The sequence below is a fragment of the Mesoplodon mirus genome (assembly GCF_964341445.2).
Source record: "Mesoplodon mirus genome assembly, chromosome: 1".
Taxonomy (NCBI): domain Eukaryota; kingdom Metazoa; phylum Chordata; class Mammalia; order Artiodactyla; family Ziphiidae; genus Mesoplodon; species Mesoplodon mirus.
Genome location: NC_138976.1, coordinates 82,342,786 through 82,358,669, shown reverse-complemented (window position 1 = coordinate 82,358,669; position 15,884 = coordinate 82,342,786). Strand labels below are relative to the sequence as shown.

The window sequence follows — 15,884 nt, the reverse complement described above, 5'->3', positions numbered from 1 at the left end:
TTCCCTGAACTCTTCTACACGCTATGCTTAGATGCTCCCAGAGGTTCCTGGCTCTTTTATCTTCTCTGTTCTCTGCTCCCCAGTGACTCTGTGGCTTCTGCTATACCTTAACATTGTTGTCCTCTGAATCCTCCCCCAGGCCTAAATCTCTGCATTTCTAACCACCACCGAATTTCATCAACCACCTTTCAAAACTTTTGTCATCTTTCAAGAACTTTCCTAAGTTTTGTGTCCTCCATGAAGACTCCTCAGATACTGGCAGACAGAAGGGATTTCTACTTCCAAGGAGTCCCACAGCTTGCTCTTGTGCCATACTTGGTATCTATTAGTAAACATAGTTTCTTCTCTTTTGGTGTTGGTCTTTGGGACACAATTTTATTTATTTTTATTACAATCATATGATATGCCCATCAAAGTATTTTGAATGAATGAATGAATGAATGAAGCTATTATTCTTAGCGGTATCAACATTTTAAAGAAAGGGTGGGTAAGCTGATAGAATATATGCTGCCTATGGGTTCTGGAGGCCTGGTAACCACACTCATCATGCTTCAATGACATCTTTGGGAGGAGGGATGTGGTAGGTACTAAAGTCAGCTGTTAAGTTAAAAATGAATGCAGTCAAAATTATCCTTCAAAAGTCCCTTACATTGCTTAGAAAGAGAAGTATGTGAAGATTTGATCTCTAATTGCTTTTTCTCTATGTTGGAACTTTCTTCAATTGAGCACCAGATTAAATAGGGGATGTTGAAATACTACAGTGCAATCATTGCGATGAGATGGGCAGACTTAAGACATGCATGTGGGACCTGAGACCAACCAGGAAACAGTAGGTCCTGTCTCTCACTCACACTCAACCCTAGTGCCTATGAGGTCACTTTGGGGCAGTGGCCTTTCATGTGTGGTATCCCCGGGGACTCCTTGGGATCTTTGAGACCCTTTCAGAGGTCCTCAAAATCAAAATTATTACTTTAAAAAATATATTTATTTATTTATTTATTTTTGGCTGTGCCGGGTCTTAGTTGCAGCATGCAGGATCTTCGTTGCAGCATGCAGACTTCTTAGTTGCCTCACGCAGACTCAGTTGCAGCACGTGGACTCTTAGTTGTGGCATGCATGCGGGATCTAGTTCCCCGACCAGAGATCAAACCCAGGCGCCCTGCATTGGGAGTGCGGAGACTTACCCACTGGACCACCAGGGAAGTCCCCAAATTATTATTATTGTTTTTCTTTTGGCTGCATTGGGTCCTCGTTGCTGTGCATGGGCTTTCTCTAGTTGCGGCGAGCGGGGGCTACTCTTCGTTGCCGTGCGAGGGCTTCTCATTGCGGTGGCTTCTCTTGTTGAGGAGCACAGACTCTAGGAATGCGGGCTCAGTAGTTGTGGCTCACGGGCTCTAGAGTGCAGGCTCATAGCTGTGGCGCACGGGCTTAGTTGCTTCACGGCATGTGGGATCTTCCTGGACCAGGGATCGAACCTGTGTCCCCTGCACTGGCAGGCAGATTCTTAACAACTGTGCCACCAGGGAAGTCCCCCCAAATTATTTTTATAACAGTACATTATTTCCCTGTTTTACTCATTCTATCATGAGCATACAGTGGAGTTTTCCTGACGTTACATGACAAATCCGTAATATCTAAAAAGGCTATTAAAATACTATTTCCTTTTTCCAACTCCATGTCTATGTGAGGCCAATTCTTTTTATATACTTCAACCAAAAACACTTTGTAACAGATTGAATGCAGAAGCAGATATGAGAATCCAGCTGTCTTAAGCCAGACAAAAATACAGTGCTCGGGGCTTCCCTGGTGGCGCAGTGGTTGAGAGTCCGCCTGCTGATTCAGGGGACACGGGTTCGTGCCCCGGTCTGGGAAGATCCCACATGCCGCGGAGCAGCTGGGCCCGTGAGCCATGGCCGCTGAGCCTGCGCGTCCGGAGCCTGTGCTCTGCAACGGGAGAGGCCACGGCAGTGAGAAGCCCGCGTACCGCAAAAAAATAAAATAAAAAAAAATACAATGCTCTTTTCATAAACCTTTTAAAAATATTTTTCATGAAAAATACGTTACTTATTTTAACATGTAATAGGTTTACCATAATTATTTTTAAATTAACTAATGGGTAAATACTTTAAAAAGTCCCAGTTCTAATTTTGAATATGTAAATATTGGTAGCTATACTCTGTAAGTGAAAGCTTTCTGGAGGTCCTTGGTAAATTTAATGACTGTGAAGGAGTCCTAAACCCCAAACGTTTGAGAACTGCTGCTCTTGGGCATACTACACTCCTGAATGTGGAATGGCATTGATATTGTCCATACTTCAGCATTTTATATCTTCTTCTCACCTTTCTTCTTCTAGTCCTCTTTCATTCTTTTTTATTTTCCACTTTTTAAAAATTGAAGTATAGTTGGTTTACAATGCTGTATTAGTTTCAACTGTACAGCAAAGTGATTCAGCTATATATATATATATACACACACACATACACATATATGCATGTATTCTTTTTCAGATTCTTTTCCATTATAGATTATTACAAGATATTGAGTACAGTTCCCTGTGCTATATAGTAGGTCCTTGTTATTTACCTATTTTATATATAGTAGTGTGTGTCTGTTAATCCCAAACTCCTAATTTATCCCTCCCCACCTCCCCCCAATCCCCGCTATCCCCTTTGGTAGCCATAAGTTTGTTTTCTATGTCTGTTAGTCTATTTATATTTTGTAAAAAAAATTCATTTATCTTTTTTAGATTCTCCATATAAGTGATATCATATAATATTTGTCTTTGTCTGACTGACTTAACTCAATATGATAAGCTCTCTCTCAGTCTTTTAGCAAAGATTTTGAATTTGTCCAAGTTAAATACGTGGCATGTGTCTGCATGGAATTTCAAGGAGCATTGTTCTTTCTGCTGTGTTACACTTAGAAAATGAAACAAGTAATTTTCGTTGTACAAATAAACCTTACTATGGATGACATAAATGAAATTGCCTTTAACCTGTAATTCCTAATAAAGGCTTTATTGTCTCAGAGGATGGTGGGTTTTCTAAAAGTCAGTTATTTGAGTATAACTCCACCAATAGTGAAGCTTCACTCCAAGAAATTGTTTTTTAACTATGTAGTTCACTTGGATGTAGTCCTAGTAAAGTTTTGGATAATTTAACAAGATATTTGTAGCATAAATGAAGACCATCTGTGTACTTGGATAGCATATTTGTGGATATTTTGCTGGGTGGAAATTGGAAATTGAGTATATCTAACTTGGAAACCTTAATAGATTAGAGTGGTTATACAACAAATAGGCCCAGCATTCAGTTAAACTCTCTATTTCACTTTCCACGGGCAGTTGTAAAGAACACCCATAAGGGAAACCTCCCATTTCCTTTTCCCTTCTTATCAAAATGATTTCACATGATCTGAAATTATAAACATCTTGTTTGCAAGTTTAATTCCCTAGGATGCTGAATAAGGCTGAAGCATGTGTGACAAACAGAGGAAAGGATGTCTTCTCATTGCCATTTGAAATTGTGATTTTGGACTAACATAACGAGGGCTTTCACCAATCTGGGGAGTGGAGGGATGGGGTATGACATTTTTATTTTATTTATTTATTTTTTTTTTTTGCGGTACGCGGGCCTGTCACTGTTGTGGCCTCTCCCATTGCGGAGCACAGGCTCCGGACGCGCAGGCTCAGTGGCCATGGCTCCCGGGCCCAGCCGCTCTGCGGCATGTGGGATCTTCCCGGACCGGGGCACGAACCTGCGTCCCCTGCATTGGCAGGCGGACTCTCAACCACTGCGCCACTAGGGAAGCCCAGGGTATGACATTTTAGTTTGAACTTTTATGATATGCTCTACTAAGTAGGTTACTGTTGAGTTCTTCTAATTCCCCATTAGACTCTGTGGAGAATTCATAAATGTTTTACTCATGTACTCATGAGTTTATATAATCTAAACAGTCATTCTGAAGTTCTAAATGCTTTTGCTCAACAAGGCAGTACATGAAAATTTCATATAAATTTCTCACCTAAACAGGAGAAGTGGCATTTTAGGGAACCGTGAGTTATTTAGTTGACATTCTATAAAGATGTTACAAAAGAAAAAAAAAAAAGAAAAAAGAAATCATTACCAGCAAATAGTGCCCTCTAACTACCCAAAAGAAGAAAATATGTAAGGGTATTTTGTGTTCTTTATGAAGTACTCCTAAATGCTGCCTTCTGGAAAGATTATTTACCAGAAAACCAGTGAGGTCAACTTGTGGCAGTGTTGGCAAGCCAGATCCTTGGGTTTGGGTTATTTTAGGTTTGGATGCCCTTTGCCTGAGACTCTTAATCTTGGATCAAGTGAGTCCCCCAAGGTATCCCTTAGATTGTGGACAAAACCCTGTAGGAGACCCTGAGCTGAGTCTTCAAAGTATACAGGCTGGCTTTGCACTGATGAGTTTCCCCAGCCAACAGATCGTGCACTGTGGAAATCCATCTGCCTGGCACTCAGTTTGAAAAGGTCCTTGCTCCAAGGGAGGGACTATGTAGAGAAAATAAAAAATGTCAGTCTGGAATCTGAAAATATTTTCTCTATTTGATCCATTCTGGTGCTTCCCTGCATGCTATAGATTCCATGATAAATAAACTAATGCTTAATCTTGAAGTAGGTTACAATAATGTTAAGAAAAAAACAACTGAGTAGGTGCAGTTAAGCATTGTGAGTGCTGTGATGTATATAAGATAGAGTGGGGGCTATAAAAAGGAAGTAGTCAGTTTCACCTGGAAAAGTATTTTTTAAATGTTAGATTTTTTTTTTACGTATGAAAAAGTTTTAAAAAAGAAAATAAATTACTTGTTAGCTGTGTGCCCTTCAACCCCCAATCACACAGTCCCCTGGATGTTAAAAAAAAAAAAAAATCCATGCACATTTAGAAGGATTTTTTTTTTTTAAATCAAGGAATGCCTGTAAGACTATTCCTTCTCAGAGATTCCCCTGAGAAAGAATTTGTTATCTGGAAACCCTAAAAAGCCCCAGTGTAGAAATACTTTCAGTGACATCAGGAATTAATTCATGTATAGCTACCATTAGAGGATTAGTCTTTGGACATTTCTTTGCTATTCCCCAGTCCTGGGCTTGTGTGTAAAATCTGATTATATTTTAGGGTAAGGCAAACTGTTTGTGCCAACACAGCCTGAGACCAGCACTATTTCCCTTCTTTATCCTCTGCCTTTCCCTTCCCCAAATAACAACCACAGTTAAAACACAACTCTCCTGGCCCAGTATATAAAAAACACCCAGTCTCTGAAGACTGTCATGATAGTTGCAGAAATGACATATTCTCTGCCGTCAATGACAATGTGCTGCTCCAGGTGGCAAACACATGTTGAGTATTTGGCCTCAATAGATTTGGGCTATTGAATCAGAGCTAACAAACATATGGTTCCTAATAGTTCTCTGTTAAACTGAACATGAGGGGACCTCTTCCATATGTGCTGAAGAGTATATTGCAAAGGCTACCATTATGAGGTAGGGGGAAAAAGTAAAGTTCTAAATTGAGAATTATTTGAAACACTTGCAAATTAAGCCTGCTTTTCTTTTTCTGTAGTTTGGAGATAAGATATGGGAGTTGCAGGAGGAAAGTTTCCATGTTCTTGTTATGGCACAGGTTTCCTGTTTATACCCTTGGAGAGAAAATTGTATACATGGATTCTTGAAGTTCTATTTTAAGTGTGTGCATTTTGTTGCTCATTCAACAATCATTGGGTTGGGCCCCGGGCAACAGAAATGACTGGCATGGGGCCTGTAGGAGCTGGAGTCTAGTGGGGGAAAATGGACCCATAAAAGTCATTCGTTTGTAATATGAGAGGACCTAGGAGGGAGATTTGGAGGTCAGGAAGTATTTTTCTATGAAAAAAATACATCAAAGTTAAGTTCCCATGCTACCAACCAAAAAGTGAATTTTTACCTTTGATATTACCATTAATAATAACTAAGCTTTACTGAGCCCGAGTAAGTTCCAGGGAGAAATCTAAGCCTTAATTCCTTTCAGTAGCCCAATGAGGTATTACTGTTATTATTATCTCCTTTTTAATAGACGGGAAAACAGGCCTGAAGAAAGTAATTTGCCCACATCGTTCTACTAGACTCAGCTGTCTAGCCTTTTAAAAGAAGGGAGTGGTTGAGCATAGCTTGCTTACTTCGTATACATAGGCTGCTAAATTAGGGACCCTTTTTGGAGTTGTTTTTTTAAAATTAATTAATTAATTATGGCTGCGTCAGGTCTTAGTTGTGGCATGTGGACTCAGTTGTGGCATGGGGACTCTTAGTTGCAGCACGCATGCAGGATCTGGTTCCCTAACCAGGGATTGAACCTGGGCCCCCTGCATTGCGAGTGTGGAGTCTTACCCACTGGACCACCATGGAAGTCCCTGGAGCCTTTTTTTTTTTTTTTTTTTTTGCGGTACGCGGGCCTCTCACTGTTGTGGCCTCTCCCGTTGCGGAAAACAGGCTCCGGACGCGTAGGCTCAGCGACCATGGCTCACGGGCCCAGCCGCTCCGCGGCATGTGGGACCTTCCTGGACCGGGGCACGAACTCGTGTCCCCTGCATCAGCAGGCGGACTCTCAACCACTGCGCCACCAGGGAAGCCCCCTGGAGCCATTTTTAATAGGTAAATGTTACACATGAAGTTTAATGATATCAATTTGTTATCCGTTTCCTTCTTTTTATTCTAAGTTCCTTCAGAGTAAGAACTTTGTCTTATTTGCCATAGAATTCCCAGCATGCCATATGGAGGCCTATTTTAAAATATTTGTTGAATGAAATCAGATATTTTGAAATTCAGCCAATGGTAAGCCATGCTTATACAATGTGTATCAAATTGTCAACCTAAATAAAGAGGTAAACTGAGGCAAGCTTGAATGATCAGAAATTGAGTTTATTCAGGAATAGCAGAGGAATTGCAATTTGGGAAATGCATGCTGTAGCAAGCTACAGGCGAGTCTGTTGAGGGTTTGGGGCAGGGAGTGCAAAGAGGGAGACGTCCAGCCAGTGTCTAAGCAGTAAATTCATTGTCTTGAGGATGGGGAGAGATTCTTGGCATATGGTTATTGGTCAGGAAATAAGTCTCGTCTTCTATGAATCAGGCATTTATGGGAAATCAGTTTCTCAGTTAAGTTCCCTTCTGAGGGCACACGTGTGATGTTCTCCATTACATATCCTCCAGATTTGTTTTAGATTGAACTCCTTTACAGAATCTTGCTGAGGTTACATCTCTCCTCTGACACTCTTTCCAGCTTCCTGTCAAATCTTAGCCAAAGTGGGACTTTATAAGTGAGAATTCTGAAGTTTGAGAGCTTAATATTCACTCTGTAGGGTTATGGTACAAGATTTAAAAGTGACTTTTGGCAGAATTAAGAGAATGCTTCTGCTATATCTTTACTTCCTTGGTAGAGTTTTGTGCATTTAGGGATCTTTCACTTAAAATGAGATTGTGGACCAATTAACTTTGTGAATATTTTTGTGTTCACATTGGCTTATTTGTGTCTATGTTGTCTGTAATAGAAACTAATAAATGCTTAGGGGTTTGGGGCTGGTCTTGGCATTTTAATTAGGGTCTATTATATTTAAGTATATCTTGCCTACCTGGACTACTGTGGTTATACTGTGTTCTCATTTAATGAGACTATGAAAATAATGACATTTTTCTATTCAGTCCCAGAAATCCTGGATTGAAGGAGTGTTCGACAAGAGAGAATGTAACAAAATCATACCCAGCTCAAAAGACCCTCACAGGTACAATTTTTAATTACATTTTTCTTTTTAAAGCAACAGTACTTGGAGGACTGTTTACTGAAATTTAGAGGTATGACTTGTTTACCCTGATGGAGCCACTGTTAATATTGTGGTAGATTTCACTCTGCTGCTTTATCTTTGATGCTCCTGTTCCTCTTCCTGGGAGGATAGATACCAGGGAAATATCTAGTGCTACGTCCATTCCACCGGGTTTGGATAAAAAATTTACAATTTTTGAGTATTGAATATTCAAAATAGTGTGACTTCCTTATCCCCAAGTGTCTGTGAATATAGTAACTGGGATATTTCAGGACTCCATGCTCAGATTATGCAAACAGTTAATTTTTTCCTCCTGCAGGCTTTTTGCTTGAGCAGATAATGGGCAGCAGAATGGAATGATTTGAGTTTGATTATTCTGAGTTCTTGACAACCCTTTGGAAGTTCTACTTGTAGAACAAAGTTCAAAACAGCAGCCAGTGAAAGATAGAGGAAGAGAGGTCTATGGAAAATTCCCCAGGGTAATCGGGTCCATGAAATTAAGATTGGGTAGCATTGCCCTGGGGGAAAAGAATTAAAAGGAAAGGAAAATAAGAGAGCAGTATTTTAATTAGGGGGACCACTCTATTTTTAGATTCTGCTGAGCATTTGGCCTTACATTCATTTGAAGTTTAGAAATCACAGCTGTATGCTCATGAAAGGTAGCACGGTGAGGCCACTGAAATTCTAGTTCTTTGGGGATGATGACTAAAAGAGTGTTCTTTGCCTTTGTTAAATATTTACTAGTCCCACCCTCTTTGAGTTACCTGTGGCTTGTAAGCCGCGTGATTGGAAATCCTCATTTTACCTGCTTATAAAATGTTTACAGAATAAAAAGGCAGGGTAACCTTGTTTTTTCCCTTCATCTTTTATGAGATTTTATAATATGATAGTGGCTGCAGTAGAAGGCACATTGAGCTCAGGTGGCTTCCACTGCTCTGTAAATGGAAAATCATCTTCACAGTCACCTTGAACCTCATGAAAAGTGGTAAACTGTAGGTCATTAGCCCACAGACTCAAGAAGAGTATCAGTGATCATAATTCCATGAATGGTCGAAGATATACCATTGTTTATGGGAAAAAAGCAGTCTCTCTTATTTTGTGATTGTAAAAAATGGATGGATGACTATGGCTATTCCTTCCATGCCAGCCTTTTTCTTAGATCCTAGTAAGATTCTCAAAACTGTGGCTTTCATGCAGTTTTCTTCCTTATGGTGCACAGCAAAAGAGTGGTAGTTCACTATTTTAGATTTAGATAAAGGTTTGTCTTTTACTGATTCTTTTTGTAGCTCCTAATAAGAAACAAATCTGATAGACTTGATTACAACGTCTTTTTCTTTCTCATTTGGAACTTGTTGAAGTGAAGCTTCTGAGAAAAAAGATTTCTAAAAGGCTGGGGACAGGAAGAAGTGAAAGACCTGAATATTCATCTCTGAATAATTTAGAATGATTGATTCTATGAACACTACCGTTTCTTCCATTATTTTACCTAGATTTCTCTTCTAGTTAAAACTTCTTCACACTTAAAATATGATCATTGATGATCATAATGCTAACTCCCAAATCCAGAAGGCTTTTTGAATCATAAAAAAGAGATTAATAAAGATAATTATTATAATCATACCAACTGTTCCTCAGTTTGATAGTGTTTTAGGGTTTTAAAATTGTATATGTATGTTTTCTTACTTAATTCTCAGGAATTCTGTCTTATGTTCATAGTATAATAATAATAGCCACCATTATTATACATCCTGCAATGTACCAGATACTATAAGACACTTTACGTATATTATCACCCTTAATCCTTTTAATAACTGTATGGGTCAGATATTATTTTCAGATGTGAAAACTGGGGCTTAGAGGAATTGTTAAATCATTGAGATTTAAATCCAGATATTTTGGTTCCAAACTCAGTATTCTGTTAATTAGATCATAGTTGCTGTAGTGTAATTATATATGGTAAATGACATATGGGGATATTTGGGAGATGATGTATGAGTACTCAGTAAACCCTGATTTCCAGATTATGGAAGATTAACAGATATTTACTGTATAAGCATTAAATATGTTTTCAAATATATTAAAAAACTAACAGAGGTTTTATTTCTTTAATTTAGATGTACTGCAGGATGCCAGGTTTGTCAGAATTTAATCAGGTAAGACAGATAAACAGTTCTATGTTTCTATATTTCTCTGAAGTTGCATCTATTCTTTTGCATTAATGAACAATCCTTCCTTTTGATGTGCATCTTACATGAGGATTTTTCTTAATCTCCTTAAGTATTAAGATTTTTTAAAATTTAATTTTATTTATTTCTTATACAGCAGGTTTTTATTAGTTATCTCTTTTATACATATTAGTGAATACATGTCAATCCCAATCTCCCAATTCATCCCACCACCACCACACCCCCCGCCACTTTCCCCCCTTGGTGTCCATACATTTGTTCTCTACATCTGTGTCTCTATTTCTGCCCTGCAAACCAGTTCATCTGCACCATTTTTCTAGGTTTCACGTATATGCGTTAATTTATGATATTTGTTTTTCTCTTTCTAACTTATTTCACTCTGTATGACAGACTCTAGATCCCTCCACGTCTCTACAAATGACCCAATTTCATTCCTTTTTATGGCTGAGTAATATTCCATTGTATATATGTACCACATCTTCTTTATCCATTCATCTGTTGATTGGCATTTAGGTTGCTTCCATGACCTGGCTATTTTAAAAAGAGCTGCAATGAGCATTGGGGTGCATGTGTCTTTTTTTTTTTTTTTTTTTTTTTTTTTTGCTGTACGCGGGCCTCTCACTGTTGTGGCCTATCCCGTTGCGGAGCACAGGCTCCGGACGCGCAGGCTCAGCGGCCATGGCTCACGGGCCCAGCCGCTCCGCGGCATATGGGATCCTCCCAGACCGGGGCACGAACCCGTGTCCCCTGCATCGGCAGGCGGACTCTCAACCACTGCGCCACCAGGGAAGCCCGCATGTGTCTTTTTGAATTATGGTTTTCTCTGGGTATATGACCAGTAGTGGGATTGATGGGTCATATGGTAATTCTATTTTTAGTTTTTTTTTTTTTTTTTTTTTTTTTTTTTTTTTTTTTTTTTTTTTGCGGTATGTGGGCCTCTCACTGTTGTGGCCTCTCCCGTTGCAGAGCACAGGCTCCGGACACGCAGGCTCAACGGCCATGGCTCACAGGCCCAGCCGCTCCGCGCGGCATGTGGGATCTTCCCAGACCGGGGCACGAACCCGTGTCCCCTGCATCGGCAGGCAGACTCTCAACCACTGCACCACCAGGGAAGCCCCCCTATTTTTAGTTTTTTAAGGAACCTCCATGCTGTTCTCCATAGTAGCTGTATCAATTTACATTCCCACCAACAGTGCAAGAGGGTTCCCTTCTCTCCACACCCTCTCCAGCATTTGTTGTTTGTACATTTTCTGATAATGCCCATTCTAACTGGTGTGAGGTGATACCTCATTGTAGTTTAGATGTGCATTTCTCTAATAATTAGTGATGTTGAGCAGCTTTTCATGTGATTCTTGGCCATCTGTATGTCTTCTTTGGAGGAATGTCTCTTTAGGTCTTCTGCCCATTTTTGGATTGGGTTGTTTGTTTTATTTAATATTGAGCTGCATGAGCTGTTTATATATTTTGGAGATTAATCTTTTGTCCATTGATTCATTTGCAATTATTTTCTCCCATTCTGAGGGTTGTCTTTTCATCTTGTTTGTAGGTTCCTTTGCTTTGCAAAAGCTTTTAAGTTTCATTAGGTCCCATTTGTTTATTTTTGTTTTTATTTCCATTACTCTAGGAGGTGGATCAAAAAAAACCTTGCTGTTATTTATGTCAAAGAGTGTTCTTCCTATGTTTTCCTCTAAGAGTTTTATAGTGTCCAGTCTTACATTTCAGTCTCTAATCCATTTTGAGTTTATTTTTGTATATGGTGTTAGGGAGTGTTCTAATTTCATTCTTTTACATGTAGCTGTCCAGTTTTCCGAGCACCACTTATTGAAGAGACTGTCTTTTCTCCATTGTATATCCTTGCCTCCTTTCTCATAGATTAGTTGACCATAGGTGCATGGGTTTATCTCTGGGCTTTCTATGGTATTCCATTGATCTATATTTCTATTTTTGTGCTAGTACCATATTGTCTTGATTACTATAGCTTTGCAGTATAGTCTGAAGTCAGGGAGTCTGATTCCTCCAGCTCCGTTTTTTTCCCTGAAGACTGCATTGGCTATTTGGGGTCTTTTGTGTCTCCATACAAATTTTAAGATTTTTTGTTCTAGTTCTATAAAAAATGTCATTGGTAAGTTGATAAGGATTGCACTGAATCTGTAGATTGCTTTGGGTAGTATAGTCATTTTCACAATATTGATTCTTCCAATACAAGAACATGGTATATCTCTCCATCTGTTGGTATCATCTTTAATTTCTTTCATCAGTGTCTTATAGTTTTCTGCATACAGGTATTTTGTCTCCTTAGGGAGGTTTATTCCTACGTTTTTTATTCTTTTTGTTGCAGTGGTAAATGGGAGTGTGTCCTTAATTTCTCTTTAAGATTTTTCATCATTAGTGTATAGGAATGCAAGAGATTCCTGTTCATTAATTTTGTATCCTGCAACTTTACCAAATTCATTGATTAGCTCTAATAGTTTTCTGGTGGCATCTTTAGGATTCTCTATGTATAGTATCATGTCCTCTGCAAACAGTGACAGTTTTCCTTCTTCTTTTCCAATTTGTATTCCTTTTATTTCTTTTTCTTCTCTGCTTGCCGTGGCTAGGACTTCCAAAACTATGTTGAATAAGAGTGGCGAAAGTGGACATCCTTGTCTTGTTCCTGATCTTAGAGGAAATGGTTTCAGTTTTCCACCACTGAGGATGATGTTTGCTGTGGGTTTGTCATATATGGCCTTTATTATGTTGAGGGAGGTTCCCTCTATGTCCACTTTCTGGAGAGCTTTTATCATAAATAGGTGTTGAATTTTGTCAAAAGCTTTTTCTACATCTATTGAGATGATCATATGGTTTTTATTCTTCAATTTGTTAATACAGTGTATCATGTTGATTAATTTGAGTATATTGAAGAATCCTTGCGTCCCTGGGATAAATCCCACTTGATCATGGTGTATAATTCTTTTAATGTGTTGTTGGATTCTGTTTGCTGGTATTTTGTTGAGGATTTTTGCATCTATATTCATCAGTGATACTGGTCTGTAATTTTCTTTTTTTATAGTATCTTTGTCTGGTTTTGGTGTCAGGGTGATGGTGGCCTCACAGAATGAGTTTGGGAGTGTTCCTTCCTCTGCAGTTTTCTGGAAGAGTTTGAGAAGGATGGGTGTTAGCTCTTCTCTAAATATTTGATAGAATTCACCTGTGAAGCCATCTGGTCCTGGACTTTTGTTTGTTGGAAGATTTTTAATCACAGTTTCAATTTCAGTGCTTGCGATTGGTCTGTTTATATTTTCTATTTCTTCCTGGTTCAGTCTTGGAAAGTTGTGCTTTTTTAAGAATTTGTCCATTTCTTCTAGGTTGTCCATTATATTGGCATAGAGTTGCTTGTGGTAGTCTCTTAGGATGCTTTGTATTACTGCGGTGTCTGTTGTAACTTTTCCTTTTTCATTTCTAATTTTATTGATTTGAGTCCTCTCCCTCTTTTTCTTTTTCTTTTTTTTTTTTTTTACGGTACACGGGCCTCTCACTGCTGTGGCCTCTCCCAGAGCACAGGCTCCAGATGCACAGGCTCAGCGGCCATGGCTCACGGGCCCAGCCACTCCGCGGCATGTGGGATCTTCCCTGACTGGGACACGAACCCGTATCCCCTGCATCGGCTGGCGGACTCTGAAACACAGCGCCACCAGGGAAGCCCCTCCCTCTTTTTCTTGATGAGTTTGGCTAATGGTTTATCAATTTTGTTTATCTTCTCTAAGAACCAGCTTTTAGTTTTATTGATCATTGCTACTGTTTTCTTTGTTTCTATTTCATTTATTTCTCCTCTGATCTTTATCATTTCTTTCCTTCTACTAACTTTGGGTTTTGTTTGTTCTTCTTTCTCTAGGTTTTTTCAGTGTAAGGTTAGATTGTTTATTTGAGATTTTTCTTGTTTCTTGAGGTAGGCTTGTAATGCTATAAACTTCCCTCTTAGAACTGCTTTTGCTGCATCCCGTAGGTTTTGGATTGTCGTGTTTTCATTGTCATTTGTCTCTAGGTATTTTTTGATTTCCTCTTTGATTTCTTCAGTGATCTCTTGGTTATTTAGTAACGTTTAGCCTCCATGTGTTAGTGTTTTTTTACGTTTTTTTTCCCTGGAATTGATTTCTGATCTCATAGCATTGTGGTCAGAAAAGATGCTTGATGTGAATTCACTTTTCTTAAATTTACTGAGGCTTGATTTTTGACCCAAGATGTGATCTATCCTGGAGAATGTTCCATGTGCACTTGAAAAGAAAGTGTAATCTGCTGTTTTGGGATGGAATGTCCTATAAATAACAATTAAATCTATCTGGTATTGTGTCATTTAAAGCTTGTGTTTCCTTATTAATTTTCTGTTTGGATGATCTTTCCATTGGTGTAAGTGAGGCTTTAAAGTCCCCCACTATTATTGTGTTGCTGTCGATTTCCTCTTTTAGTGCTGTTAGCCATTGCCTTATGTATTGAGGTGCTCCTGTGTTGGGTGCATATTATAATTGTTATGTCTTCTTCCTGGATTAATCCCTTGATCATTGTGCAGTGTCCTTCCTTGCCTCTTGTAACATTCTTTATTTTAAAGTCTATTTTATATGATATGAGTACTGCTACTCCAGCTTTCTTTTGATTTCCATTTGCGTGGAATACCTTATTCCATCCCCTCACTTTCAGTCTGTATGTGTCCCTAGTTCTGAAGTGGATCTCTTGTAGAAAGCATACATATGGGTTTTGTTTTTGTATCCATTCAATGAGCCTGTATCTCTTGGTTGGAGCTTTTAATCCATTCACGTTTAAGGTACTTATTGATATGTATGTTCCTATTCCCATTTTCTTAATTGTTATGGGTCTGTTTTTGTAGGTCTTTTTCTTCTCTCGTGTTTCCCACTTAGAGAAGTTCCTTTAGCATTTGTTGTAAAGCTGGTTTGGTGGTGCTGAATTCTCTTAGCGTTTGCTTGTCTGTAAAGCCTTTGATTTCTCCGTGGAATCTGAATGAGATCCTTGCTGGGTAGAGTAATCTTGGTTGTAGGTTCTTCCCTTTCATCACTTTAAATATATCATGCCACTTCCTTCTGGCTTGTAGAGTTTCTGCTGAGAAATCAGCTATTAACCTTATGGGAGTTCCCTTGTATGTTATTTGTCATTTTTCCCTAGTTGCTTTCAGTAATTTTTCTTTGTCTTTAATTTTTGTCAATTTGATTACTATGTGTCTTGGTGTGTTTCTCCTTGAGTTTATCCTGTATGGGACTCCCTGCACTTCCTGGACTTGGGTGGCTATTTTCCATGTTAGGGAAGTTTTCGACTGTAATCTCTTCAAATATTTTCTCAGGCCCTTTCTCTCCCTCTTCTCCTTCTGGGACCCCTAATGTGAATGTTGTTGCATTTAATGTTGTCCCAGAGGTCTCTTAGGCTGTCTTCATTTCTTTTCATTCTTTTTTCTTTATTCTGTTCCACGGCAGTGAATTCTACCATTCTGTTTTCCAGGTCACTTATCTGTTCTTCTGCCTCAGTTATTCTGCTATTGATTCCTTCTAGTGTATTTTTCATTTTAGTTATTTATTGTTCATCTCTGTTTGTTTGTTCTTTAATTCTTCTAGGTCTTTGTAAAACATGTCTTGTATCTTCTTGATCTTTGCCTCCATTCTTTTTCTGAGGTCCTGGATCATGTTCACTGTCATTATTCTGAATTCTTTTTCTGGAAGGTTGCCTATCTTCACATCATTTAGTTGCTTTTCTGGGGTTTTGTCTTGTTTCTTCATCTGGTACATAGCCCTCTGCCTTTTCATCTTGTCTATCTCTATGTGAATGCGGTTTTTGTTCCACAGGCTGCAGGATTGTAGTTCTTCTTGCTTCTGCTATCGACCATCTGGTGGATGAGGCTATCTAAG

The 15,884-nt window shown here is 38.9% G+C and overlaps 1 protein-coding gene across 1 annotated transcript in view; it reads left to right on the top strand.

Annotated features, from left to right (window-relative positions):
• The window catches only part of TRPM6 (transient receptor potential cation channel subfamily M member 6), a 140,091-nt gene that overhangs the window by 12,420 nt on the left and 111,787 nt on the right, over window positions 1–15,884 (top strand). The window contains 2 exon segments of the mRNA XM_082628121.1: window positions 7,695–7,774; window positions 9,928–9,966. Of these exon segments, the coding sequence (XP_082484247.1) occupies window positions 7,695–7,774; window positions 9,928–9,966 (119 nt within the window).